At 53.4% G+C, this 25,640-nt stretch overlaps 12 protein-coding genes across 12 annotated transcripts; 4 read left to right on the top strand and 8 right to left on the bottom strand.

Annotated features, from left to right (window-relative positions):
- Positions 1-101: 101 nt before the first annotated feature.
- Positions 102-409, bottom strand: CTAM01_11068 (uncharacterized protein; the record flags this gene model as incomplete). The annotated part of the gene is made up of 2 exons (XM_060527080.1): positions 102-268; positions 316-409. The coding sequence occupies 2 exons, from the start codon at positions 407-409 to the stop codon at positions 102-104; spliced, it is 261 nt and encodes an 86-aa protein (XP_060378250.1).
- A 1,821-nt stretch (positions 410-2,230) lies between these two features.
- Positions 2,231-3,628, bottom strand: CTAM01_11067 (actin-like protein 2; the record flags this gene model as incomplete). The annotated part of the gene is made up of 3 exons (XM_060527079.1): positions 2,231-2,961; positions 3,066-3,488; positions 3,607-3,628. 3 exons carry the CDS (start codon positions 3,626-3,628, stop codon positions 2,231-2,233), a joined length of 1,176 nt encoding a protein of 391 aa, XP_060378249.1.
- A 533-nt stretch (positions 3,629-4,161) lies between these two features.
- CTAM01_11066 (hydantoin racemase) lies at positions 4,162-5,041 on the top strand (the record flags this gene model as incomplete). The annotated part of the gene is made up of 2 exons (XM_060527078.1): positions 4,162-4,275; positions 4,364-5,041. The coding sequence occupies 2 exons, from the start codon at positions 4,162-4,164 to the stop codon at positions 5,039-5,041; spliced, it is 792 nt and encodes a 263-aa protein (XP_060378248.1).
- A 104-nt stretch (positions 5,042-5,145) lies between these two features.
- CTAM01_11065 (uncharacterized protein) lies at positions 5,146-8,430 on the bottom strand (the record flags this gene model as incomplete). Its single annotated transcript, XM_060527077.1, has 6 exons — positions 5,146-6,567; positions 6,652-6,777; positions 6,874-7,086; positions 7,258-7,265; positions 7,437-7,771; positions 7,832-8,430. The coding sequence occupies 6 exons, from the start codon at positions 8,428-8,430 to the stop codon at positions 5,146-5,148; spliced, it is 2,703 nt and encodes a 900-aa protein (XP_060378247.1).
- A 789-nt stretch (positions 8,431-9,219) lies between these two features.
- CTAM01_11064 (RNA polymerase Rpb7-like domain-containing protein) lies at positions 9,220-10,695 on the top strand (the record flags this gene model as incomplete). The annotated part of the gene is made up of 1 exon (XM_060527076.1): positions 9,220-10,695. The coding sequence occupies one exon, from the start codon at positions 9,220-9,222 to the stop codon at positions 10,693-10,695; it is 1,476 nt and encodes a 491-aa protein (XP_060378246.1).
- A 386-nt stretch (positions 10,696-11,081) lies between these two features.
- On the bottom strand, positions 11,082-11,715 carry CTAM01_11063 (uncharacterized protein; the record flags this gene model as incomplete). The annotated part of the gene is made up of 2 exons (XM_060527075.1): positions 11,082-11,179; positions 11,247-11,715. The coding sequence occupies 2 exons, from the start codon at positions 11,713-11,715 to the stop codon at positions 11,082-11,084; spliced, it is 567 nt and encodes a 188-aa protein (XP_060378245.1).
- A 991-nt stretch (positions 11,716-12,706) lies between these two features.
- On the bottom strand, positions 12,707-13,039 carry CTAM01_11062 (uncharacterized protein; the record flags this gene model as incomplete). The annotated part of the gene is made up of 1 exon (XM_060527074.1): positions 12,707-13,039. One exon carries the CDS (start codon positions 13,037-13,039, stop codon positions 12,707-12,709), a length of 333 nt encoding a protein of 110 aa, XP_060378244.1.
- A 2,711-nt stretch (positions 13,040-15,750) lies between these two features.
- CTAM01_11061 (uncharacterized protein) lies at positions 15,751-16,278 on the top strand (the record flags this gene model as incomplete). Its single annotated transcript, XM_060527073.1, has 2 exons — positions 15,751-16,091; positions 16,161-16,278. The coding sequence occupies 2 exons, from the start codon at positions 15,751-15,753 to the stop codon at positions 16,276-16,278; spliced, it is 459 nt and encodes a 152-aa protein (XP_060378243.1).
- A 534-nt stretch (positions 16,279-16,812) lies between these two features.
- On the bottom strand, positions 16,813-17,505 carry CTAM01_11060 (glutathione S-transferase domain-containing protein; the record flags this gene model as incomplete). The annotated part of the gene is made up of 1 exon (XM_060527072.1): positions 16,813-17,505. One exon carries the CDS (start codon positions 17,503-17,505, stop codon positions 16,813-16,815), a length of 693 nt encoding a protein of 230 aa, XP_060378242.1.
- Positions 17,506-18,588: 1,083 nt separating this feature from the next.
- On the bottom strand, positions 18,589-19,083 carry CTAM01_11059 (uncharacterized protein; the record flags this gene model as incomplete). Its single annotated transcript, XM_060527071.1, has 1 exon — positions 18,589-19,083. The coding sequence occupies one exon, from the start codon at positions 19,081-19,083 to the stop codon at positions 18,589-18,591; it is 495 nt and encodes a 164-aa protein (XP_060378241.1).
- Positions 19,084-21,051: 1,968 nt separating this feature from the next.
- Positions 21,052-23,870, top strand: CTAM01_11058 (RF-1 domain-containing protein; the record flags this gene model as incomplete). The annotated part of the gene is made up of 2 exons (XM_060527070.1): positions 21,052-22,072; positions 22,675-23,870. The coding sequence occupies 2 exons, from the start codon at positions 21,052-21,054 to the stop codon at positions 23,868-23,870; spliced, it is 2,217 nt and encodes a 738-aa protein (XP_060378240.1).
- A 1,059-nt stretch (positions 23,871-24,929) lies between these two features.
- On the bottom strand, positions 24,930-25,640 carry CTAM01_11057 (PRELI-like family protein; the record flags this gene model as incomplete). Its single annotated transcript, XM_060527069.1, has 1 exon — positions 24,930-25,640. The coding sequence occupies one exon, from the start codon at positions 25,638-25,640 to the stop codon at positions 24,930-24,932; it is 711 nt and encodes a 236-aa protein (XP_060378239.1).

Raw genomic sequence — 25,640 nt, 5'->3', positions numbered from 1 at the left:
CGAACTCTCTGTCTCTCTTCTCTCACTTTGAGTCTGGAGTGTCAAGTGTGCTTGCTGCCTTTAGCTTCACTCCTCATCCAAATTTTTGTCTTTTGCCGCTGCTATGCTCGCTCACTTGCTGCACCTGATGTTTGTCGCTTGACTCTCGGGTTGCCTTCCGGAACGACACATTGACATTCAACTCGAGTCAGGCAAGCCGCAAAAAAGGGCAAAAATTGGGAAGCCAAGGGGGCAAAAAGTGAACGGCAGTTACGGACGAGAGCGTTTGCAGAAGTGTATGATGAACGTAACCGACAAGCAAACATCAAGACTCACCTTCAAACGCTGCCTGGACGCTTCTCTTGAGCGTGCCTGTCCGCACCGAGCCAGGACCCGATGCAACGGATGGCGGGTTTGTCAGACTCATCATCCGTCGGGGTGGTGGTTCGCTGCTGACTTTAATATCCGTATTGGAGTCGCAAATTCGAGGTTCCAAAGTATCCGATTAGGTATCCTCCCCTCAAAGTAACCACAGTTAACTCGTGGAGTCCTTTTTTCGCTTCAAAGAGTGCCTTGCGGTCGTGCTTGCTTGGCTCAAGTCGGAACTCTCAATTCGACAACCGTAAAGTGAGGCTCGCCTCTCTCATCCAAGTTACCTCACAGTCACAATAGTCTCTGCCCCCGCCTGAGAGACTGAACCACAACTGCCCTATCCCAGGAACCAGGACTTTGCTTTCGTGTGTCCCAAGGAAATCTCCGCCGAAACGTGGCGAAAATGGGGCACGCACACTTGTCAGTGGATATCGTTCCGGCGAAAGTCTGAATCTGAGCTAGGAAAGGGACACCGTAGCTCCGGCTTTGGGTCTCCAAATAAGTCAAGGTTGTGTCGGCGGCGGCGCGAGCAGGGTCAGGTTAGTGATCGAGCAGCAAAAAGACGTCGAGTCCACAGTCCGTCCAAAAAACCAGCTCCAGCTCAGGGACAGGCGTCCGCGCCAGACCAGCCAGAGAGAGACTCGTGCGCGGCGCAAGAGTGGATGAATGGCGCAAGATCCCGATTCCGCAAAGGTGTCAAAGGTGTGCTCGCGTATGCGTCTGCGCGTAAATGTGGTGGGTGGGTGTGTGCTATGGTTATCTCAGAGTAGCGACGGTCCTGTGCCGCAGGAGACGGGTGTAGTGCCCCGAAACTAACGGCCCCGCGCTGAACACGACAAAAAGGAATATGTCAAACCCCAAATCGAGTCGTGGGTGAGCTTATCCAGAACGACGTTGTCTGGGGGTGGCCGATGAAGGCGCGAACCTGTGTGCGCGCGCGGGGGTCAACGACTCTTTTGGTTTGGAGGTCCTGTTCCCCCTCTCAGATTCGGAGATCGGGCTTGCGTAGAGATGCGCCCACACGGCGGACTTTTTCGCCGCTGAGCTGAGCAAGTGGGCTGGCTGGGATCTTCTTAGATGCTTCGCGGATCCTTTCGCGAGTTGCCGAAGTAAAAAAGACCAATGCGATATTCGCGACAGGGTCAATGACAGGCTATCAGTCCGCGTTGAATGGCGATGCGCGCCCGCCCTGGTGGCCAGGCAAGTGAGAGTAGGTACGCGATGCGATGATCGGCGTCGCGCGTCGGGCACGAGTCGCAAAGTCTCTGGATTCTGTGGTGTTTACTGTGTGCGATCACAAGCGATGACGATTTGAAGTGCGGAGAAAACCCCCCCTGGGCCGAAAGTGCCGCAAGGTTGAGGAAGAGGTAGAACTGGAGAAAGATCACGGAGAAGGGACCCAAGAATATGCGAGCTGGCGGACGAAGGATGATTGATAGAGTGCAAGCGAGTGAGAGGTTGAAGTTCCAGAAGAGAGCAAAGAGTGAGTTGAAGTGACGTTTCACCGGCAAGCAACAGACGAGGCGGCGTGGCTTCCCATCGACTTGGGCGTACTCCGTAGAGGTAGGCGCATCGCTCTCTCTGGTAGCGGGAAGCCGCTGCCTGGTTGCACAGTGTTGAGGTTGTGTTATCTTACACGGTGTTGGCCTCGCGGTTCATCGATGGAAGCTTAAGCATAGAAAGAGATTTAACACCTTGTCCAAAACACTCAAAGATAGCTCTCCTTTGACCAGAAAAGACTTTCTGTACGCCAGTGTCATAATAGAGTTCATCAACTTTTTTCGTTAGAAAACAAAACGAGGCTCTAAAACCTGCCACATGCATGCTACGTCTACTACCAACGCGGCCATCACATCCATCACCTTGGCAGACCATTCATCTATCGCGGGCCGAGCTTCTCAAGCACGCGCGGTCCCTGTTCATCCCACTCCTCCTTGGTCACCCACATACCCTCCTTGTCTGCCATAATGTTGGCCAGCACCGCACCACCGAGGAAGACCATGTGTCTCCGGCGAGGTGGGTCTTCTATCCGGACCTTGAACTTGTTTAATCTCTCCGGGTTACCGCCAAGCACCCGCGTCAGCCACAGCTGCTTCAACTCCTTCTCCAGACGTGACGGGAGACCAGGGTACATGCTGCTGCCGCCTGACAGCACAATGGCCTTGTACAGCGATGATCTCACGTCCACATCGGCCGCCTGGATCGTGTTGAACAGGAATTCGGCAATACCGGGCTGTTCGCAGTCCACCAGGTGAGGCTGGAACATGCACTCTGGCGCCTCGAATCGCTCGCTGCCCACTCTAATGACACGGCCGTCGGGCAGCGTGTAGCTCTCCACCAGCACCGTTGTGTCCTCGCTCAGGCGCTTGTCCAGCTCCAAGTCGTACGAGACGTAGCAGAGCTTCTCCTTGATCTGACGGACAGTCTCGAAATCGGCCGTTCGGTTGAGCGCGTAGCCGCGGCGCAGGAGGAGCGCAATGAGGTTGCGCGTGACGTCTCGGCCCGCGACATCTAGTCTGCGGGTAAGGTGGTTCAGGACGACCGACTCGTAAACGGGCACGATGTGGGTCACGCCGTCTCCCGAGTCGACGACGACACCGGAGCTGAGACCTGTAGGGAGCATACAAGGTCAGCCTCGTTGCACATTCTCGCGCTCTCTCTCTCTCTCTCTCTCTCTAATCCAAAGTCGATTGTAGCTAGTGTGGTCAACATACCTTGGGCGTACAGGGCCAATACGGCCTGGATGGCAACATAGACGCCGCCGAATCCGTAGCGGTCAAACATGACCTCGCACATCTGCTCACGGTTCCGCAGCGGGTTCATCGGGGGCTCGGTCAACAAGATCTTGCGGCCGCGCGGATCGACCTTCATCTTTTCGAAAAAGGTGTAATCCCAGAGATGCTGCATGTCATCCCACTTCTTGACGATACCGTTCTCCATGGGGTAGCTGATCTGAAGCATCGTCCGGGCGGCGGCGGCTTCGTCACCGCACATGATATCCTTGATAACCAAGTCATTGTCCTCGCCCTTTTCTTCGGTTCTCAGGATCGGTCGGCCGACAATGGATGGGTATTGAAATTCGGGGAAGTTCTGCGCTGCGTAGCCGACCTTGAGGAAACCTGTTCCTCCGTCGAGGACTGTGGATCTTGCGTCAGCCACCTCCCGAACCGAACAGAGAGCATCAACTACTGGGGAAAGCGGTCACAGGCATAGCTATGCAGCCGTAGCTGCAGTATCAGGGGCATTGCATCTTACCGATGGGGGCCTCGGCTGCCATTGTGATAGCAGAAGCTGCAGGCTTTCGAGATTGGAGCTTCTTTCGATTTGGGGGAGAGGTGAGGTGAGGTGAGGTGTGGTTGGGAGAGCGTCCGGGAAGCTGTTACGTCTGTGTCGTCGATAGTGGGGTTGGGCCAAGTCCACTGCTTCTCAGCTGTCCTGCCACTGGATCGTCAGCCAGGTCGTGGCTGAGTACGTAGGTTCGTGTCACGTGATACCCCGCAGCCAGCGGTCGTCACGGTCCATGACAGTGGACTCCAGTGCACTGTCACTGAAAGAAGTGGTGCTGAAGGACCTGGAGGAGCCGTGGTCGGCTCATTCGGTGCACTGGAACCCAGCGTCACCGGACCGGCAGCCCCACCTTGACGGGAGAATCTCCACTCGTTGAAGGCCGCTGGTCGGCGGGACCATGATGATTCACGCGCTTGAGGGGTGAGTAGCACAGTTTAGTTGATCTTCATTCTCACAAAGTGTCGACCATCTCGTAAGGAACAACCTTTCTAGTCACATTTTCTGCGCAGTCATAAGGCAATCATGGCAACTCGTCTCCTTCGTCGGAATATCAAGATCCTCGTGATCAACGCCAACTCGTCAGAGGATATGACGAGGGGCATGGAGAAAGCCATACAAGCAATGCCCTTGCACGATGTAAGTCAAAATGAACCAACAGGCTGGACACGGCGGCCAAGTCACAACCACAATCGATCGAGGGCTGACTTCCCTCTTTCTGTGTTAGTCGCTAGAAATTCACACATACACAGCACCACCTGCCAGTCCAGCAAGCATCAACGATGATGCCGACATCAAACTGAGCACTGAGGTCGTCATGAACGATCTCGCCAAGAGTGGCGGGCTCCAAGACTTCGACGGCGTGCTCGTCGCATGCTATAGTGTCCACACCTTGGTTGAGCAGCTTTCTCAGCAGTTCCACTCCTCGCTGGCCGTCACCGGTATCTTCGAGGCCAGCATCCTGACTGCGACTTCACTCTTGCCTCACAGCTCTGACCCTTCTCTCGCATCCAAATGGGGTGTTGTCACGACTGGCGAGTTCTGGGAGAAGCACCTCAGCCAAGGCGTGAAGGGCTACCTGGGTCAATCTGATCAGGCAGATAATGTCAAGTTCGGGGGCGTTGCGTCGACCGGCTTGACAGCCGGAGACTTTCACCACGTCAGTCCGGCTGAAGTCAGGGTCAAGCTGGAACAAGCTACCAAGAAGCTGTTGAGTAGCGGAGATGTGCGGTGTGTGGTCATGGGTTGTGCAGGTATGGCCGGGCTCGAGGAGATTGTCCGCAGCTCAGCCAACGACGTCTATGGTCCGGAGAAAGGCAGCCAGGTTTTCATCGTGGATGGTGTCAAAGCTGGCATTTTGCAGCTCGAGCAAACAGTCAGAAGCAGACGCTTATTCCAAAACTGATCGATCTATTAATAATACCCATGCTATTGACACCCATTTCCAACGCCATACCTTTTACCGTTCTATTCAATCCCATGCAACACTACAAGAAGCAAGACGATGTCTTAGTCGAGCCGTCTAGTGCGTCCCCAAACTTCGTCTGCGTCCTTCTTGCCCTTGGTTTCGGGCACCTTGACCGAAACAAACAGGGCAAAAAGTGCAGCGAAGCCGGCGAAGAGGAAGTACACCCAGCCAGCTCCTCCGAGCCAATTGTTGAAGGCATTATTGACGATCGGAAAGAACTGAGCAACCAAGAAGGTCGCGACGTAGTTGGATCCCAGGGACCAAGACTGGACGGCGCCAACGGCCTCTTGTCCAACCATTTCGGACGCGAGGATGAAAGGAACCGGACCAAGGCCAACGGCGAAAAATGCTACAAATGACACGACTGACACGGCTGACAGGATCTTGACCCCAAACTGGATAGAAAGAGCAAGAACCAGCGAGCTGATTCCCTGTCCAATGATGGAGATCAGGATGCAGGTCTTTCTTCCGAGCTTGTCCGGCAGCGGAGAGCAAGCCGCAGTCGTAATGAGATTGATGACAGAAATCAAAATCGTCAGTAGCGCGGAGCTGACGGGCAACAAGTCGTTCAGGAGAGATACCGAGTACATGATGACAGAGTTGATGCCACACAGCTGCTGGGCAAACATGATGCCGATAATAGCGGCGATAGCAGGTCGGTGAAGCGGGTCTTTGATCACGTCGAAGAATCCAAGATGGACAGGCGAGGTGTGCTTGGGCAGGCCAGGAGACACTGGCGGCACGTCGTCGCTCTGGGCCAAGAGACCCTCTTGCTCAGCGTTCACTTCCCCATCCCAGCTCTCGACTTCCTCTCTGATGTCGAAGTCCTTGCCACGGATACGCTGCAGAGTACGGCGAGCCTTCGGGACATCGCCGTTGGCAGCCAGCCACGCCGGGCTCTCAGGAATCAACATGAGGCCGGAAGCCTGCGCCAACGCAATGAAGACGCCGGCAGCCAAGATCCAGCGCCAAGCCTTCCCGTAGCTCAGGAAGAAGCCCAGAGTTTGGACGGCAAGAATGCCCACGTTGATGGAGACCTGAGTCATGGCACCAAACAGACCACGCTCCTTTGGCGGCGCGATTTCACTGATGTACAGCGGAACAATGACAGTAGACGCGCCAGCCGCCATACCCGTGAAGAATCGGCCGATTGCAAGAGCAGCAGCACCTCCAGCGAGGGTTTCGATGATGGCACCGATAATGTATAAAATGGACGTGACTCGCATAGCAGGACGTCGGCCGCGCTTCGAAGACAAGGGGCCGGCACAAAGAGCACCGAGCAGGCCACCGACAGTGAAGATGGAGGAGACGGTCGCGAAGACGGCGTCGGACATGGGAATACACTCGGGGAGCCAGGGCTCGGGGTCCGGCGCCTTCGAGTGCACCCATGTAAGCTTCACTCCCTTGGCCGCAATTGACTTCTTTCGACAGGTAAGGACATCTTGAGGGGCGTTGAGCTCGGCCTGGAAGAGAGACACAGCGGGTCAGCAAGTCACGTTTCGTGGTTAAGCAAAACGACGTTGGAGCGGAATGATGCAATGACATACAAGGTGGAAGCCGAACTGCAGGGGGCCCAAAGTCGAGACAGAAATTAAGACAAGCAAGTATAGGCTGACATCGTGCATGCACTGTCGAAGACCCGAAGGAGCCATGTTGGCGAACGACGCTGGATGCTGCGAGGTTGTGTGTGTCGTCTAAAGTGAGCTCGGGATTGTGTGAAGACGGTGGTTTGTGTTTGGGGCAAGTTGAATCAGTTGAGAACAAGGAACCTGCCTCGTTCGAGAGGGGTGCAATCGGGACGACAAAGCGAAGTTGGGAAAGCTGGGGAAGTCGCCGGTGGTCATGGGGAAGCTGCCCACATGCCACAGCTGCCACAGCTGCCACACGTCGCTGTTACGCATTTCAGCGCCGCTAGCAGCCACAGTCCCTGGCACGCCGCGCTGTTCCAGGATCCGCGAGCGGGCCGGGATCCGGTTCAGTAACTAAGGTACATTTCCTAGCGCCGTTATTCGCTGCACTCTCAGGTACCTGATCATTCATCGCATAAAGCTATGGCTCCAGGCTGATGAGTCCATATCTTATGAAGCATTCAATGCCAATGTTGAAATCATGAGATGGTTTTTGATCGATCTCTTCCAATGAATCGATTTTACTAATGGATCTTTAAGAAGTAACATTCAGTTTGTCCAGCATGATACATGATCTGGTAAACATAAGCCTACCGGGAATCAATCTTTTCTTAACCTTCACAATTTGGATTTAGAAACTGTTGGATAAAAGAGTTTAAAATTAATCGTAGTCTGTTCCACGCTCGAAATTTATTGAATCTTACCCAGTGATCTCTTGACAGCGATCTCTAAGCTCTCAACGTCGTTTGGTCCAAGCCCGATCCTCTCATTGTCAGTCTTGTCGTACAAAGTGCCGCCCTCAGCCCAGATGCGTCGCAAGGTAAAGATGGTGGCGTAAGGGATGCCCTCAGCCCACGCCTTCTCCTCAGCTTTCTTCAAGGTCTCCAGCGACGAATAGACGATTTCCCACTTCTCTCCAGTCTGCTTCTCGTACTCGGCCACAATTTCCTTGCCGGTCGCCACGAAGGACTGAACTTTGAGAGCTTGGTTGAAGGATGCCTCGGGGTGACGAAGCGATGCCACCAATGTTGTACCAACGCTTTGAACACTCAAGTCAGTACTGGGGGACACAGGTAAGCGTGTGGAATTGGAAACGTACTCTTTCATGGTGATAAGACCAGTCTTCCCTTCGCCGTCTTCAATCAAGACTGCCTTACGGGCAGCTGTGTCAAACCCGCCAGCCTCTTGCGCAATCGACGGCAAAGTCAAAAACATGTCGACGTAAGGGCCCGTTACCAGGTACGTGTACTTGAGTCTCTGAACACTCTCGCGTATATACTTGCGCACCTTGAGCTTGGCCTGGTGAGGCTTCTCATTGGGGCTCTTGGGACCGTATTCGATATCCGTTCCGTACTCGGAGGGGAAGAACCATTTGACAGAGTCGGTCTCCTCGGCCAATTTAATGAGATCGATTTGCTTCTCAATCACATTTCTACCCAGCGCAGATATAACGGTATCGGCATCCTTGTAAGCCGCCTTGATTTGCTCCGTGTCGTCGACATCGCCGGCGATGATCTTCAGTCCCTTCTTCTTCCAGCCATCGAGCAAGTCTGCTTTCCTCTCCACTGTGGTCGGCGATGTGAAGATGGTGATTTGGTCAAAAGAGGGGCTGGCATCTAGCAATGCCGCTGTGATGAAAACACCAATCTGGCCAGTCGCACCGAACACCAAGATCTTGGATGCTTTGAAGGTAGCCATTATGTCGTGTTACGAACGAATACGATTTATTAGCGTAGAAGATATCTGGTTGTTGTAAAGGGTCTCCAAGTCCTGGAAGTGAGTGCCTGTGGCCGGATGTCTGGTTCTTATAGCTTCAAGTGTATTACAAAACACAGAGCGATAACGGCTCAATGGTTCACCCCACTGAAACTACTAGACACATGCAAGCTGTGCTTCGACCCCTCGAGTCTGACGCCATCTCAAGGTGCGCTTATGAGATGGAGGGGCATTGGGGGAAGCAATGAGGGGAACGGATGCGAGAACCGTCGAGCCCCACGCCGTTCATCTCGCCCATTCACACTCCCTCAAAGAGACAACAGGCTGTGAAGAAGCCGAATGTAAGCGGTCTTTGGAACCGGTGTTCTCCACCACAAGCAACCATCTTGTGTCTCCGAACTCCGGTAGAATGAAACTTTGTCTCTGGTGATCCCGGATTCAACTGGAAGCGAAATGTTCGGATGAGGCACGCCATTGAAGCCCAGCGAGATTCCCGACTCCGACCGGACCGGGTACGTACTCCTCAAGGCCCCACCATGTTAGGTATCCCTGTCGGCACGGTGTTTTCTGAGAGGACAACGGGCCCACACGCGGGAGACGGGCAACCCCACCACCGATCGTTGAAGTTTCCCTAGAAATTTTTTTGAAGTTCAACCTTTTTTTTTTTGGTTCGACAGTCGGGATCGCAGCTACCTCGCGACCCGCCGGGCGAGATTCGACGACGACAACACCCCAACCACGAAACGCCGAGCAACCCTCCAAACCGCAAATATGGCGTCTACCGACTCACCAGCGACCAATGGGCACAAGTCCGACAAGAGGAGCAAAAAGGATAAGAAGGAGAAGAAGCGCCTGCGCGAGGAGGGCGACGATGCCGTCGAAGAGCGCAAGCACAAGCGCACAAAGAGCCTCGGTGTAGCCAAGAACGACGCCACCGACGAAGAAGAAGAATCTCCTCAGGCTTCACAGGACCTCTCAATGGACGCCGCCGCGACGAGCAATACCAATGGCGAGCCATCATCCGCAAAGAAGAAGTCCAAGAAGGACAAGCACAGAAAGTCAGTAGGCGAGTCCGCCGAACAAGACGGTTCGGATGCCGAGCGCAAAGAGAAGAAGGACAAAAAGAAGAAGCGCAAGTCAGAACAGAAGGAGTCAGCGCAAGCAGTCGAAGATGCCGCAGAGCCGCCAGCGAGCGAAAACAAGGAAAAGAAGAGCAAGCAAGCAGCGTCCCCCGAAACCGTCGCCGACGCAGACGCCGATGCCATGGACGTCGACTCCCCCGCAAAGACGAAATCAACAGGCCGAGTCCACCAACCCCCCGACGCGCCCTCCAAGCCCCAGTTCCCCTTCTACACCCAGACCGTCTCGCTATACCTCCCTATCTACCCCATAGGCTGGGACACACCCTGCACCGCCGCCGCGACGCAGCACCTCGAGCCCCTCGTGAACCGCTACGTCCCGGACCTCAAGGGCGTCCTCCTCTCCTTCCGCAACGTCGCCGTCTCGGAGCAGCCCGGCCGCCGCTACGCCGCCAAGAGCGACTCGGAGCACTGCGACCTTACCTCCGTCGACGAGTACGCCGTCGGCTTCGGCTACGTGACCGTCGACGTCGACCTCTTTGTCCCTCGCCGCGGCGCCTGGATGGAAGGCAGCATCAACCTTGAGAACGAGGGCCACGTCGGCGTCGTCTGCTGGGGCAAGTTCAACGCCAGCATCGAGTCCAGCCGTCTCCCCCCCGAATGGCGCTGGGTGCACGCCGGCTCAGCCGAGGCCGCCTCCTACGTGGCCGACCCCTTTGACGTCGAGAACACCGAGGCCGCCGCCGAGGACGAGCATGGTGCCGTGCGCCAGATCCACACCACAGGCTTCTGGGTCGACGGCGCCGGGGACAAGGTCAAGGGCCGCGTGCGCTTCCGCATCAAAGCGTTTGATGTCGGCGTCAGCGGCGACCACGGGTACCTCAGCCTGGAGGGCACGATGCTCGACGCCGCGGGCGAGAAGGCGGCGATCCAGCGCGACGCAGAGCAGGAGCGCAGACGCAGAGCCGGTAAGAGCGGCGGCATCCTCTCCAAGGAACGGCGTGCCATGCCCGAGTTCAGCGTCACCAAGTTTGGCGAGGTCGAGGATGAGGAGGACAAGGCGTTGAGGAACGATGTGTGGAAGACGACGGAGCCCGTGACGGATAATGAGGCGGGCGCAGATGGTGAAAAGGAGGCGTTTACGGGCATTTCGACGGAGGAGGCATAAGAAGGGGGGGCTTTGTAATAGATAAGCTTTGCTCTCTGTGTCTTATGATTCCCCGTGGGTCGACTTTTCGGGCGTTTTGAGGGTCAGGGAAAATTTGACAATGATACAATACTTTGCATATACTTCAGGACCGCGAGCTACTCGCTCTGACAAACGCTTGGCTATGAACGAGCACAAGTAGTGCAGTGAAAATGATCTGCGAGGCAATAGGATTCAATTGGGATACTAGCCGTTGGCCTAACAGACTTGCAGAAAACTTGGCCCTGAACTACACGCCTCAGCGACATGTCGCCATACCTTGTCCTTTCCACAGTCATTAATATGCCTGGCCTCAAGCGTTAAAGCTTGGCCCGCAATCGAAATCCCTTCCCAAGTAACCCCAGGAGTCATTTCCAAGTCATTCCCAGCCGCTGGAGGAAGGAGAAGAGAGACCCCTTGGGAACGAATCCGGCATATCGCGCCTGCCACCAGGAGGCAAAGGTATCTAGATTGATATTGGTAAGAATTTGACCGATGAAAACGAAACGATGGCATGAGATTACAAGACTTACCGGCAATAGGTCCAAATTCGCCAAAGCCAAGGGCCTCAATAACCCAAGGGGCAACGATAACTAACACGCCAATGGCGATGATGGTAACAAAGACGGGATGCCCCTTGGCAAATTCAAACACGCTGTCAGCAGCTTCGGTCGACTTGTCCACAGTCTCCCGCAGGACTTGGCCGATGGTGTCGCGGTGGCGGACGAGGCCTTCGACGCCGGAGAGGATGTACTTGGCGAGCTCTTCGGTCCAGGAGTTGACCGTGACGATGTTTCTGAGACGGCGCTCGAGGTCTTTGCCTCCCTTTTCGGCGGTGCGGAGGATATCGATGAACTCGGAAGCGGCGTCCTGGGCAGACTGAATGCGTTGGTCTTTGATGATGCTCGTCTGCTTTTCGGGCGTGATTGGCTTCGGGTCCGCATGGAACTGCGGGAGGCAGTGGGCGAGGAGGTTGCAGTTGTCCTTCTTGTCGTGCTCCATCTTGGTGTCTTTTGTGAATGCAATCGTTTCAAGAATGCGAAGTTTGCGGATACAGAGCCAAAAAGATCGCTGTGTGAGAGAAAGAAAGATACGATTCTCCTCCCTTAAAGGTCGCGAGATGATCGAGAGAGACAGCCTTGCCGCTGTTATTGCAATTTCACTAACGAATGAACGGGATGAGACAAGGGCTCAACTCGAGCTCACCGCGCCTCCTCATGGTTGGCCTCCCACATGGAGTCCGCCCTGCTCATTCGTTCATATGCCGCCCGTTGGTTCAATGCAACTCACCTGTGCAATTGTTGGGCCCAAAAACACATGAACCAACAGCTCGTGCTCCAAACAATCTTGGATCAGAAAGCTACCAGTAATCGAGAGAGCAGCTCCTTTCCATCTCTCTGTTGCATCAATTCAATTATCCTTCAACTGATGATGTAGCCGGAGCTAAATGGGCAGGTTGAACCCGATTCGCGATGCTTTGCTCCCACTAATATACGAGGCGGCACATGCGAACCACTACGATTCGATCACAAACGTATTTGATCAATAAATAAGAGAGGATGATACGGATAGAATGCAACACGATTAATCAACTAGCGCACTGGAGACACCTGATAGAGGTCAAGCTTCTCATGAATCAAGTGGGCAGCACTTCTAGAGTTAGAGAAAGAGAAAACATAGATTTCTTCAACTCGTATTATCTCATGCTTGCTATGGCCCTCGAATGCGACTAGGCGGGTCATGAAAGCCTCAAATTGTAGCCAAAGAGCCTTCCTATGATTCAAATCCAAGTCATTCCAAGCCACTGCAAGATAGAAAACAGAGAGCCCGTCGCAACGGCCGCGCCTATTGGCGCCTGCCACCTTGCCGCGGAAGAACCTTGAGCGGGAACTGCGTCAGGATTTACCGTAAGGTAGAGAAGACGGAGGAGTCATCTGCTGAAAACCTCACCAGCGACAGGTCCAAGTTGTCCAAAACCGAGGGCTCGCATCACCTAAGGGGAGACAACGGCCAGCACCACTCCGCCGACAACTAGAGCGACGAGGTACGGGTGCTCCTTGTCGAATTCGAGCATTATCCTTCCCGCTTTGATCGCTAGGCCCAAGGCTTCTTTCAAGAGCTCAGTAACAGTATCGCGCAGACGCACAAAGACTTTGACGCTGCGGCGGATGTAGTTGGTGATCTTCTTGGTCCGGGATTCGGCCGTCATGAGATTTACGTGGCGGTGGTCGAGGTGCCTGCCTCCTTTCTCCGCAAGGCGAAACATGTCGCTGAATTTGGGAGCTGAAATTGTATCTCTTCCTAGTCCTATCTTGATTGTTGTCATTGCAAGAATGATCGTCGGACTGCGTGTAGGTTTGGGTTATCAAGAACGATTTACAACTATCTCGGTTGCTTCTTCTTGACATGTTTGAAACATATTGAAGAGGCAATTGATGATTTATTGTATCTCTCTCCAGCAAGAAAGCGAGAATTATCTTCGAACGTTTACTTAGAGTTCAATCTCTGGCAGTTGATGGTAGGCCTCCAGTAGGCCTCCGAAGCATATCCTTTACACCTCTGGCCATCAGAGCCTAAGGAACTCTAAGTCCGGACTCTCATGTTTGAACTTGGAGCTTGAACTGGAGGCAATATTGAGCCATTAACATGTCTTCCCTATCTTGATCTTACTTTCGTTCAATCACATTTTCACAATCGATCGCCCAGCAGGTAGAGCTGATATCTTTGATCCTCCTTGCTATGCTCCCATTCCTTACAAGCACAGCCCAAAAAAACCCCAACACCACTAACACAAGATGAGGTCAGCAGGCTGGTCCATCCGGTCACCACCCAGTCAACAAAATGGTCATATCCGTGCCAAAAATACGCCAGCGAACAGGTGTGAGTCTATCTAACCTATCCGATGGTTTTTATCGGCCAAAACAAAAGAATGGGGCCCTAACCAGGATTCGAACCTGGGACCTCTCCCAATCGTGTCATGAAGACCCTAAGGGAGAATCATACCGCTAGACCATCAGGGCTGGTGCGATTATTGGTTGTTGAAAGTATCGCCAGGTTAACCGTTCTTGAAGCTACAGAAGCCCGCGATCATGCAGGCTGTGCCGCTGCGCGCGAAAAAAGTGCCATTCCAGATCCCGAAGTTGAAAAGTCGCAGGCATTTGACGCTCCTCACAACAAATGCAAGTGCACGTTCACGCACATATGACGAGATGGCAGTTTTCCTAAACAATGCCTCGTCCGTATAGGATACCTCGCAATTCATTGAGATTGGCTGGCCTTTCTCCCGCGAATTATCTCATTCTTCAGCTCTTAACACCTCGATCTTTTCGATAGGTTCGAGAATCGATTCCCGGACAGACTGCCAGTGCATTATACCTATCACCTTCGTCAATGGCCGTTGCACAGCCAAGCTGGCCAAGCTAGACCCGCCGCAATGGTAATCTCCTCTTGGCTCAGGGTCCCCCTTGATAAGTTCACGTCGCTTACCGCAGCTGCGAACGTCGGGATTCGAATCCTTCAGGCTACGCGAAGCCAAGGGTCTCACCTGCACAACCACCATGCCTCATACAGCGCTCGTATCTCCAACTTCTTCATCTTACGATATCAACGTTTGGCGAGTGTATTGTGCTTGACGAAGGACTTTGAATCATGAGAGCTCTGCGTCGTCTTGGGCTAAGCCATGCCAACCGTTGCCGACTTGCAAAGAGCCATCCTTCCGTGCCATCTTGTTGCTCAGAACAACAACTTCAAGCTGTTCGTTCTCCCAACCCGTATCTTGAATGACCCTGGTATCCTAAGTTAAGCCTTTAAAGTGTGGGGTTTGAATTTTCACTAGCGTGAAGACTACAATCGACGGACATGATCTCCGTGGCATGTTTCGACATGGTTACTGCGGATAGGCAGCTCCCGCTAACCCGCCTCTGCCACCTGCGGTGGGTAGTGATACTATTCGCTCGCCCACCATGTTGTACCAATGGATATCAGAATAACGACTGCAAGTGCAGACTTCTCAACGCTGAAGGACTGCCGTCAACGGCACAAGTCCCCGCTGACACCTCTTACGCTACGTAGTTTTAGCCAGGTTCGTTGAATGTAACGGTAGAACCGCTGCTTAGGCTGAACGAATTCTCGCTGCCTAGTCTCTAGTTCATCTGTCCTTCATCTGGACCTTCTCTTCTACTCCTAGCCTACAATGCTCCCATGCCATATTTACGTCAATTCCAACCTTACTACATCATGGATCTATTTCTGCCGGTCCATACAAGAGTCTTCAACCTTTCGTACGTGTGGATCATGGGCCATTCACCGTCCGCCGTCTCCCGGCATTACCCTTGAGATTCGGTGTTCGAGCCTATCAATAACGCCCCCGCTCCAATCTAGAGCCTATAAGCTTATGCTCTGAGACTCTTCATCAGGAAGAGCCCATGAAGTCTAGGCATCTTCCAAAGACATCCTGGTGAGCTTCATCCCTATGAGGCGATGGATGCGGCGGAACCCTGTGAAGTCTAGTCTCTTCTATCGTTTCTGAGTTGATGCCAGTTCCAATCATGTAAGAGCTCTTCCGACTTTTCCGATTAGAAGCACAACGGGGCACGCGCGATGTTGCAATACCCTCAAGCTAGACTAGGTTCTTTGAGAACCCCCGCCGTCCGTTAAAATAATATCCATCAAACATGGTGGCTTCGCAAAATCCTTCGTGGATGCTTCGGAGCTGAGTTGATGGTCGACGCCTTGTAAGCCCACCTAGTCTCCTGTTGTGATATCCACCCCGAGCTGAAGCATGGTCTTTGTCATGAGTGATAGCTGGAGATGAGCCGAGGAACCCATGCATTGGACAGCTGAACACCGTCCTTTGCCTTGCTAACAGTATCTCGGGTGGCTCTCCTCAGGAAGTCATCTCTAATTTCGGGTATATAAAGTCTGGTGCCTTCCCGTCAACCTCAACCCTTCTCACCACTCCTCACACAAGACAAACCATCTCAACAAGTCCTACCTCTCCACCATTCTCAAAAAAAAAAAACCATCACAACCGCCAACATGCGCGTCTCCTCTCTCCTTGCTCTCGTCTCGGCCACCCTCGTGGCTGCCGCCCCTAGCCCCGTACCCGAGGATGCCAACTCCTACGTCCTCGCCGGTCCCCTTCCGTACGAGGAGCTGAAGACTGAGGTCGCCAAGCTCAAGTCCGACGGTTCCAACGCCGCCCGCAGTCTCAACAAGCGCATCTGCGAGGGCGTCTACATGTGTGACGGGCAGAACTTCAGTGGCTCCTGCTACTACGGCTGCTACCCCATCAGCGTCGGCATCTACCCTGACTCCTACTGGGTCTCCCGTATTAGCTCTGTAGGCCCTGACAACGGCGGCTGGTGCGATTTCTACCAGTACGGGAACCCTTTCTTAGTCTTCCGTGTTTGATGTGTTTTGAGTGTGAGAAACTGACGACCTCATAGAGCTGGCAGCGGTTGTGACGCCACCAAGGGTTCTCACCAAATTTTCAGATACCCCGGCGGCAACCTGGCCAGCGGAATTGACAATAACATGGGCTGCTTCTACTGCAACCCCAACTAAGACTTGATGTTATGGAAAATTCGATGTACCTAGGTGTACGAAGATCAAATGGCTGCCGAGAGGTCTAAAGGCCTACAACTTCTTTGTATATATTTATCTTCACAGACTTACAGTCTAGCTGCTCAATCTCAAGACGCCGGGTTGTAGGCCAGTCTTGAAACATATCAGGTAGTGTGCAATCAATTCAGGAGTCTCTCAACTGCATAATAGTTTCAAAGCTCCAAACGTCTGTGATGCTCGAAGGAACAGGTACGCCTGGTCCGCGAAGGGGTTAGACTTGTACACTTAGAGAGTCAAGTTAGCAGGTGACATGGAGTCTCTCGCCGCCTCAAACTCGTTCACAGTCAGTTCAAAGAAGAAGCAACTTTAAGTGAAATCTCTATTTGCAAGCAAGTCTTCGTTAGATGGATCTCCCATCGACATCCCGAGAGAGCCTAGAGCAGTCGAGACAGGCCTAGCATCATGTACCCGAATAGCCACCTTGCGCCATGTAACAAGAAACCCTAACCATCATCGCCAATTCCAGTATGTAAATCATTGAGTCTGAGTCAAGTCCTTCAAGACCTTCCGGCCTCTCAGCACGTCCTTCTCATGGTACGGCTCCCTCGCGGTCTCCGCAATACCCTCCACAACCCACTGATTAACAGCAGGATGCTCCAACAGCGTCTCCACATACTTCATCGCAGGCTCCGAAACCTTCAACCCAAAAGTCTGGATCCTCGTCGCAACAGGCGCAAAGAAGGCGTCCGCGGCGCTGAATTCCGCACCCGCGAGGTACGGCCCGCCAAAGCGCGTCAAACCCTCGACCCAGAGTTCCTCGAGCCGGTCAAGGTCGCGCTGCAACGCCGCGTCGGGCGGCCCGCCGAGGTCGATGCGCAGCGCCACGTTCATGGAGCACTGGTCGCGGATGGCCTCGAAGCCGGTGTGCATCTCCGCGGCGGCGCTGCGGGCGAAGGCGCGGGCGACTTTGTCTTGCGGCCAGGCGGCCGGGTGGTCTTCGGCGATGTATTCCACAATGGCGAGGGAGTCCCAGACGGTGGTGTTGCCGTCCTGGAGGGTGGGGACTTTGCCTGAGGGAGAGAAGCTCAGGAACGCGGGTTGGCGAAGACCGGCGACGAAAGTCTGAAGGCGCTCTTCGAAGGGGACGTTGAGGGCTTTGAGGAGGACCCAGGGTCTCATGGACCAGCTGGAGTAGCGCTTGTTGGCGATGTAGAGGACGTAACCCATTGTGAGTGTCTAGGCGGGGGTGGGGGGGACTTGCGAGGATCTTGCGGAAAGCCGGAGTAAACAAGAGATTGTTTGATGAAGGATGGTCACCAGCCGGGGGCGGATAAGTATGGTTGAACCCCTAGATGTGGTTTATATAAGTTGAGATTATCGACTTGATTTGACTCATGCAACAGTGCTGGTTTCTAGATATCTTGTCACGCCTTTCGATCGAAGCTCGTGACGGTGGGGGTCGCCAAGCAGGGACAGATGATGAACACTAGTCCTATCGCCCACAGCTTTAAACTCGGTTGATCCAATACTTTCTTAATCAAGCTGCAAGCTCCGCCAAGTTATGACGAATTGAGCTGGTATCACGACTGGTCACGCCGAAGAGGCAGGTTAAGACCGGCAAAATGTGGAGGCCAAGTCAATGTGTGGGACGGATGTCAGTGGAAGGGCGTTGCGATTTGGAGGGTTTCAGTGCCAATAAGCTTTAGCTTGATTAACTAAACGCGGAGAGCCGCCCTAAGGCGTATAAGCTCTGCCACTTGGCACTGAACTAACGTAACAGGGCAGACCTGTTAGGGACTCCACATGGTTGTCCAACGATGATTAGTGGCCGTTCTCAGTCACCAAGTGTATATCGAGCATGCCCAGAAATTGGCTCAGACAAGTGGTTTAGACCCCTTACTGTGCCGCATGAGAAATGAATTAGATGTTTATTAGCTGCCTTATAGGAACTCGAGAGAAGTGGCAAACGTTGGCTGGCGTATCTCGAATACCTAAGGTACTGTGCTTGTGTGATATTCATTGACAATGAGTTGAGCTCCAAGTTGGCACCCTATGTCTATAACCTTGCGTATCACATGCAGACAAATTATCAGAAAATTAAAACTTTAGTGATTTGACTCTGATATAGGCTTGATTGGCTTTTATGGTTCGAGGTCTATGTTGGTACGAGAAAGTGGAAACCTCATGCCAAGCTGGGGCTTGTGTCTAACAGGCTGAGCCCAACTTTTCTAACTTTTCATGATTGTCCCAATAATGCGCATAGTTATACCTGAAACTCAGCAGCTGACCCAAAAGCCACTGTCTTCAGCTTTATGAAGAACAAGCAAAGTCGAAAGACAGAGAGCTGCCGCGATAGTTGGAGCAACCATCGCCCAAGCGGAACGGCTGACCATCCACCAGCACAGGCGTGCATGTCTGAACAGTAGTCTGGGACGTCGAGTCCACAATAGCAGTGACCTGCGTCGCCAGTCCTTCGCTGTTGTCGTCGCTGCAAGCTAATTCGAGGTTGCGGTACGTGACGCCCGTCTCATCGCTCGTGATGTTGAAGGGGTTTCCGCAGATGGGTCCCGACGTGTAAGTGCTCGCGGTGCGGACGGCGGTCCACGTAGCAGTACCCTTGATGGCGCCCGCCTTGACGCAAACGTCGTCGAGCTCTTGGATCGTGGTCGGTGTGTAGGGCGACCAGGCGACGAACATGTTGGTATGAGGGAAGGAGAAGTGACCCAGGTTGATTTGGGGGAGGCTGCAATTTCCTGCTGACACGAGGGCCAAGGAGGAGGCGGCGATGATGGTAGAGCACTTCATTGTGATGTTTAGCGAAAGTACAGCCTCGGAACTAGAAACCGTTGAATCTTGTGAGGAACGAATGCGGAATTGTAGGGCTGAATGAGGCTTATAGACTGCTTCTGGGACTTACTTAGGGGCGACTTAGCTGAGTTCTTAAATCCCCAGTTGAAGGGATGATCTTCACTCGCTAGGGCTGCGTCATAGGAGGGTGAGCTTTCAGCCCTGAATTGAATACGAGCAGCACAATATCCACCTGACTCTGGTCAAGCCACTTTTAGCGTCGCTTCTGCCTGACGCTTACTGAGAAGAGCTTGGCCCAAATAATCCTCACAGGCAGTTCCGCATATACGGGAGTGCTGGTGCTATTCAAGAACATGAGTGGTTCGCAGACCTGTTTGATTCTCAACGCTATAACTTAGTCTGTGGGAAGGATTCAGCCGCTTAAAATGCCCGACTTCGAGCCGATCCGGGCTTCAAAAAACTCCGCAAAGGCGAGCGCGAAGTTCCTGACCATGCGACACCCCTGAATTGAAGACTGGTTAATCAAGTATTCTCTCAATGTGGTCAATCTCCTGAACTCATTATCGACCATGTTGCGGGGACCCTGCTTATTCAATGATAGTTCAAACAGTCGGGTTTGATGAGTAACACAAGCTTCAGAAATAATAATGTTGTCTTGAGATTCTTTCCAGAAACAAAGACAGACCTACCATTATAACCATGATTTCGGATGATAGTCACAATTTCAAGGAGGAGATGTTGGTCTCATCGTCCTCAAAACTGTAACACCCTTGGCCCCGATGGAGGAGGCTTACGCTCATACTAAACTGGGATATGATATGTCTTAAGCGGAGTCAGGTGTTCAAGACAGAAGTGAGACTTTAGACGACATCAGTCGGCTAATGAGGCGACAACTATGATTTGAGGAAACAAACATCCCCACAAACGTCGGATCATGCATGCCGTGACCGGTGTCTAAGTGAGCAAAGGCCCGCCATTCAAGCTAGCTTGACGTTCCGCCAGCCACGTTCGGGAAACGAGTAGAAAAAGGTCTTCGGGAATTAGGGTAGTTGATGCTGAGGCTTAGAAATACATTGATAGGACAGGCAGAGTATTTGCAGCTTAGCTTGTCCAAACGACGACGGAGTTCGGGAATCAGAAACGAAACTGGATTTAGTAAACAAAATGTTTTGGTAAACGAAAAGACCTTTCAAGCCATACGAGGCGGATATCCGGAAGGTTGTCGGTAGGTTACGACTATGTCCTAAGCTTGCTTGACTCGGAGATAGGATGTGGCTCAGCCGAGTTGCGTGGGCATACAAATTCTTAGCACGGATATGTAATACCATCCGGTCATGAACCTGAGTCCGCACTGAAGCTGCATGGGCTTGATCCTTCGCTATAATGCCGCTCGTGCCGAAATGACTTGGGCACGAAGTAGGGGCTTTATGGTCTTTCGTGAGGTTGCATACCTGGGACTAGAAGTTCTGGGGAAACCTCGATCATGGACGTTGGCAAGGCAAAGTGAAGGGATAAGCATGGCTTGGATATACGGATATACGAGAGCTCTTTTGGGAAGAGGGAGAGAAAAGCATTAATGGCGCGTGATGAACACAGAGTCATGAGCATGAACTGTTGGTGTTGAAGAAACCCGACGAACTCGGGGAATGCTGAGTTGAAACTCATTCAGCCTCCATCGAAAGCCGTTGAAATAGTGGTGCGGTCGCAAGGATATATGTGAACTCTGTAAACTCAATCTTGCGGAACGGGAACCATCGAGCAGATCAATAGATTGGATGACGTTTACATAATACGATTCAGTATTCATGATTGGGCAACTCCATAACGCGGTGAATGTTTTGCGAGGTCCACGCGACTCGCCCTCACTCACGCAGAGTTCTGTCAGGGGAAGCTAAGTTCGCACTTAAACTAGCCACGATCTGCCTACTTTGAATAAAGCGAATATATTGCTAAGATACCACAGCAATGTATCCAGATACAGACTCAGGCGAAGAAACACCAGTCATTTATACGGCGATTGCAGGCGCAGCTGCCGCGGCGGCAATCAAGGTGACTGGCATACTCGAGGGGCAGATGATGGATGCATCGTCCGACGAGTACTTCACTGAGGAGGATTCGTCCTCCGACGATGCGCAAGAAGAAGACAGCGACACCAAATACGACAAGGACGGCAACCGTCGCGTACCACTTCTGAGCGACTGGCCAGCACTACCATCGCCCGCCGCATCTCGACGCATGGCGATTGAGCGAGGCGTCCAAAAGTTCCACCGCAGCCAAGCCGAATTGCAGAAGTCCATCGCTGGTGTGAAGAGAACACAGGCCATGACAGCTGCTTCTGCTGCCGCCGACGGTGAACACACGACAAAGAGGGCGAAGACAATAGCCTCAATGGGCCCGGCACTGGACGCCGTCGCAATCCATCCGGTCCGGCTTACACCGCGGCGGACCAAGTCGAAGCAGCGGCAAGAGTTGATGGAGGTGACATGTGACCGGGTCACCCGCATCCTCGATCAGTGCACGGGCATAATGAAGAGCATAGAAAAGGAAATGCGCGACCCTATTCAGCTGGCCATGACCGACGTGAGGGTCAATTTTGGGCCCGAACTGGTACCCTTTGGACTGAAGACCATTGCAACGGAATTCAGCGAGACGAGAATGGACGAAGTGTACATGAGATTCTCGCTGCCGAAGAAACGGGCATACCTGAAAAGCCAAGGGCTCTTGATCCCTCCTCGAGACTTCATCATGAAGAAGGCTGTAGCCGACGTACGGTTCAATTTTGAGAATAGACTTGTGCCTGATGGGCTGGAGATCGCTTGCCGAAGTTTGATGGAGCCAGGCATGGCCGAGATGTACCTAGTCTATCCGCTGGCGGCCAAGCGAGCATACCTGGAGAGAGAAGGGGTCTTGACAGGCTCCCGTACGGTTCAGAAACCTTTGGATCAATATGTTATGCCCTCGGGCGGAGAGGACAAGGGCCGTGTGCGTGAGTGGCTTGCATCTTTGGACGATACAAGCCAAAGTGCTAAACGTCAAAGGACGGTATGAATAATACGAGTTAATGATATTAAGAAACGAGCGTATGCAGTGGTTATCTGGCGGTGAACTGTGTGAGGTGAGACTGAAGTCTATGATAAAAGCTAAGATAAAATCTCAGTAGAGATGGGATTCAATAAGAATCAAGATGAATAACAGGGGAAAAGCCGACAAAAACTTGGGTGGGAAGAAACATTCATGTTGAGTTGTTTGATGAGATGAAATGCAGAGTATTACATAATGCACTATTTTTTTTGGACTGCAAGTGAATTGATGTCACTGGCGCGGAACTTTGTACCGAAGCTCTGGGACGTCCCAAACTTTTTTCGACCACCTCCAAAAAGTCACCCAATCCCCCCCAATTTCTCTCTCACCAGTCCACCTCGCTGTCCGAGTATGCTCGCAGCACCATGGGTGTGTCGTCGCTGCCTGGGAGGGCTTCTGAAGCCCAGAGCGACCCAATTCATCCGCCATGCTAGCTCCGGTAAGCTCTCAATCCACGTCGACTCTGAACCTCTACGATCCCCTAGCTAATACGTCGTCAAACCCCAGACGCAACAGCAACCCTCCCACCAGCCCTCCTCCAACGAGCCCGCAACATCGCAAAAGAACATGACGCCCTCGCCGCGGCCCTCGAAGCAGACTACGACTCCAAAACGGCCCGCCGCGTAGGCGAGCTCTCGAGCGTCGTAACCGCCCTCCGAGAATGGGAAAAGGCACAGTCCTCCATCGCCGAGCTCGACGGCCTTCTCTTTTCCAAGGATAAAGAGCTCCGCGAAATGGCCGCCGAGGAACTCCAAGCCACAAACGGCCAGCTCAGCTCCCTTTCGCGCAAGCTCTCCGCCTCGCTCACGCCCAAGGATCCCTACGCGCACATGCCCTGCCTCCTAGAGCTCCGTCCCGGTCCCGGCGGTCTTGAGGGCCGCTTCTTCGCCGACACGCTGTTCAAGATGTACAAGGGCTACTGTGCAAGAAAGGGCTTGCGTGCAAACGTTATAAAGTACGACATGGCTGACGCGGCGGGCGACTCCTCCTCTGCGGCGGGTGAGAGCCCCCTCCAGGAAGCCGTCATCGAGGTCCAGGACCCGGGCGCGTACGACCTCTTCCGCGGGGAGGCGGGCATGCACCGCGTCCAGCGGATCCCGGCGACGGAAAGCAAGGGCCGCGTGCACACGAGCGCCGTGGCGGTCTGGGTCCTCCCTTCGTTTCAGGGCGACAACGGCGGCGACATGGAAGACATCAACAACCCGGAGAGCGACTTCTTCATCGACCCGTCCGAGGTCAAGATCGAGACGATGCGGGCGCGCGGCGCGGGCGGGCAACACGTCAACAAGACCGAGTCCGCGATCCGCATGACGCATATCCCCACGGGCACCGTCGTCAGCATGCAGGACTCGCGGTCGCAGTCGCGGAACCGGGACGACGCGTGGAAGCTGATCCGGTCGCGGGTGGCTCTGCAGCGGCGCGAGGCGCGCGAGGAGGCCGCCGCCCAATTGAGGAACTCTGTGCTGTCCAAGCACAAGATTACGCGCGGGGACAAGATCCGGACGTACAACTATAACCAGGACCGCGTGACGGACCACCGGGCGGGGATAGATGTGCATAATCTGCCCGACGTGATTGCGGGGGGCGAGTCGCTGGATAAGATTGTGGACGAGGTCAGGGATTGGCTTGTGTCTGGGGATATCGAGGCCATGATGGCTGACGAGGAGGCTGCCAACGCTGAAGCGAAGAAGGCGCAAAAGTGAACGCTGGACACGACTCTTTGTATAGAAGTGTACTATACTGTAAACTTGTAAAGAAGACATGATCAAGGCAAGGTCGATGTTGGTCAGATGATTGACTTGCTGAGCCTGAATAAACGGTGATACCCATCAAAGTGAATACAAAACAGAATACGCAGACAAATGGTCTCAGAAAAAACAAGCTATCCATGGCATTATGTAGGACCGTGAGCCAACATACAACTCTGCTAACGAAAGCTAGAATCATATCGCTCGGTCATCGACTACAACGGACGGTGCTTTTTGGAAAGCAGTTGCACTTTGACTGCCCAAGATGGTCTGCCGTCTCCCCTGATACTCAACAACCCGCACCTGATCCAATCACTACCAACCGACATTACAATACCCAATTCTTTGTACGCTTCTATTTCGGGTCATGGGAAAGGCTAAAAGAAAAGAAAATTTGCATTGGTCGCTGTTGACCTCATTCCTATTCGACCATCCCAACCTCATGTCTTGCAGATCGCCAAGATCCGGGGCCGCAAGCTTAAATACCTTGTTCACGGCTGTGTCCGCTGGCACTGATAGAATAAGCCATTCACAAACGAAAATGTTTCAATAGTCTGGTGGCTTACGTGCCATCAGAGCAGATTCTTTTTATGCTGGCCGTCAAGCTGAGAAAAAGTTGCACAGATCGGGTTGGCCCAGCTTATAAATATTTCAAAGTTTTTACATGTTATTTTTGACTACGTAAGTGACAAATCCAAGAGAGGGGATGTCATACAGGGACGGCATGACAGGAGTCCAAGAATTTTCCGTATCCGTCGCAGTCCATTCCATATTTGCCGTGTCCTCCCGACCGCCATAAAAAACCGCCATAAAAAAAAGCCATAAAGACGCCGCGCTATGGTCATAGAATAATGTACAACAAGTGGTGTGATAGGGGTACAGCAACCTCCGAACGTGACCCGCGGACCGGGCAATGTCGTCAATGACCCTTGGTGAATGGTATACATGGGTGTTCTCTCCCCTCCAGCCCAGGTCACGTTCCGAGATGCGCATTCGTCGAGCCGGGCACGGCCATCAGGCCAACTGGCGTTCCCGTCTCATCATCTCCAGCACGCCCACGACGCCATTCTTCCTAAGTCTCTCCAGGACGACGCGCATGCCCTCACGGCTCTTGCCCATCTGATCCTGTGTCTTGCTCGAAGCGATGCTCTCAATACTGCGTTGAACGCCGCGCGCGCCGAGTCCGCTCATCCAGCCCGGCATCCAGCGACCCTCCTTTTGCTCCGGCTGCTCGACGGCAGATTGCATCTGGTCCTTCTTGCCGCCGCGAAGCCTTTCGCCGAGACGCGACTTGTAGACATATGTGGTTGTGACGTCGGTGTTCGCGTCAGCCGCATCGGTGGGAAGGCGGAAGTCCTGCTTCTCCACAACGGAGAGCACATTCATGAAGCTGAGGTTCTTGCTCTCGGTACGCATCCAACCCTCGCGCATGTCAATGACTGAGTTCTCAAGAACATAGCTCACTTTCTCGCTGGAGCCGCCGCCGGTGATGGATGTAGGGAGAAGCTTGAAGACGGGCGCAGGCATGCGAGACTTCTTGAGGTGGATGCGGGTGGTGTGCAGCCGGCCCGTCACCGGGTCGAGGCGACTATCGATGGTGTCGGTGCTGAGGACATGGGTGGAGAACGGGTTGAGTTTGGGCGAAGAGTAGCGGAGGAAGTAGGCGAGTGTCACGGTCGGGAAGGGGTGGGAGTAGGTATGGTTCGTAGTGTGAGAGAGGACCAT

This window comes from Colletotrichum tamarilloi, assembly GCF_030869305.1.
Source record: "Colletotrichum tamarilloi strain Tom-12 chromosome Unknown Scaffold_57.1, whole genome shotgun sequence".
Lineage (NCBI taxonomy): Eukaryota > Fungi > Ascomycota > Sordariomycetes > Glomerellales > Glomerellaceae > Colletotrichum > Colletotrichum tamarilloi.
Note: the sequence above shows the minus strand (reverse complement) of the source record. Positions and strands in the feature narration are given on the sequence as shown.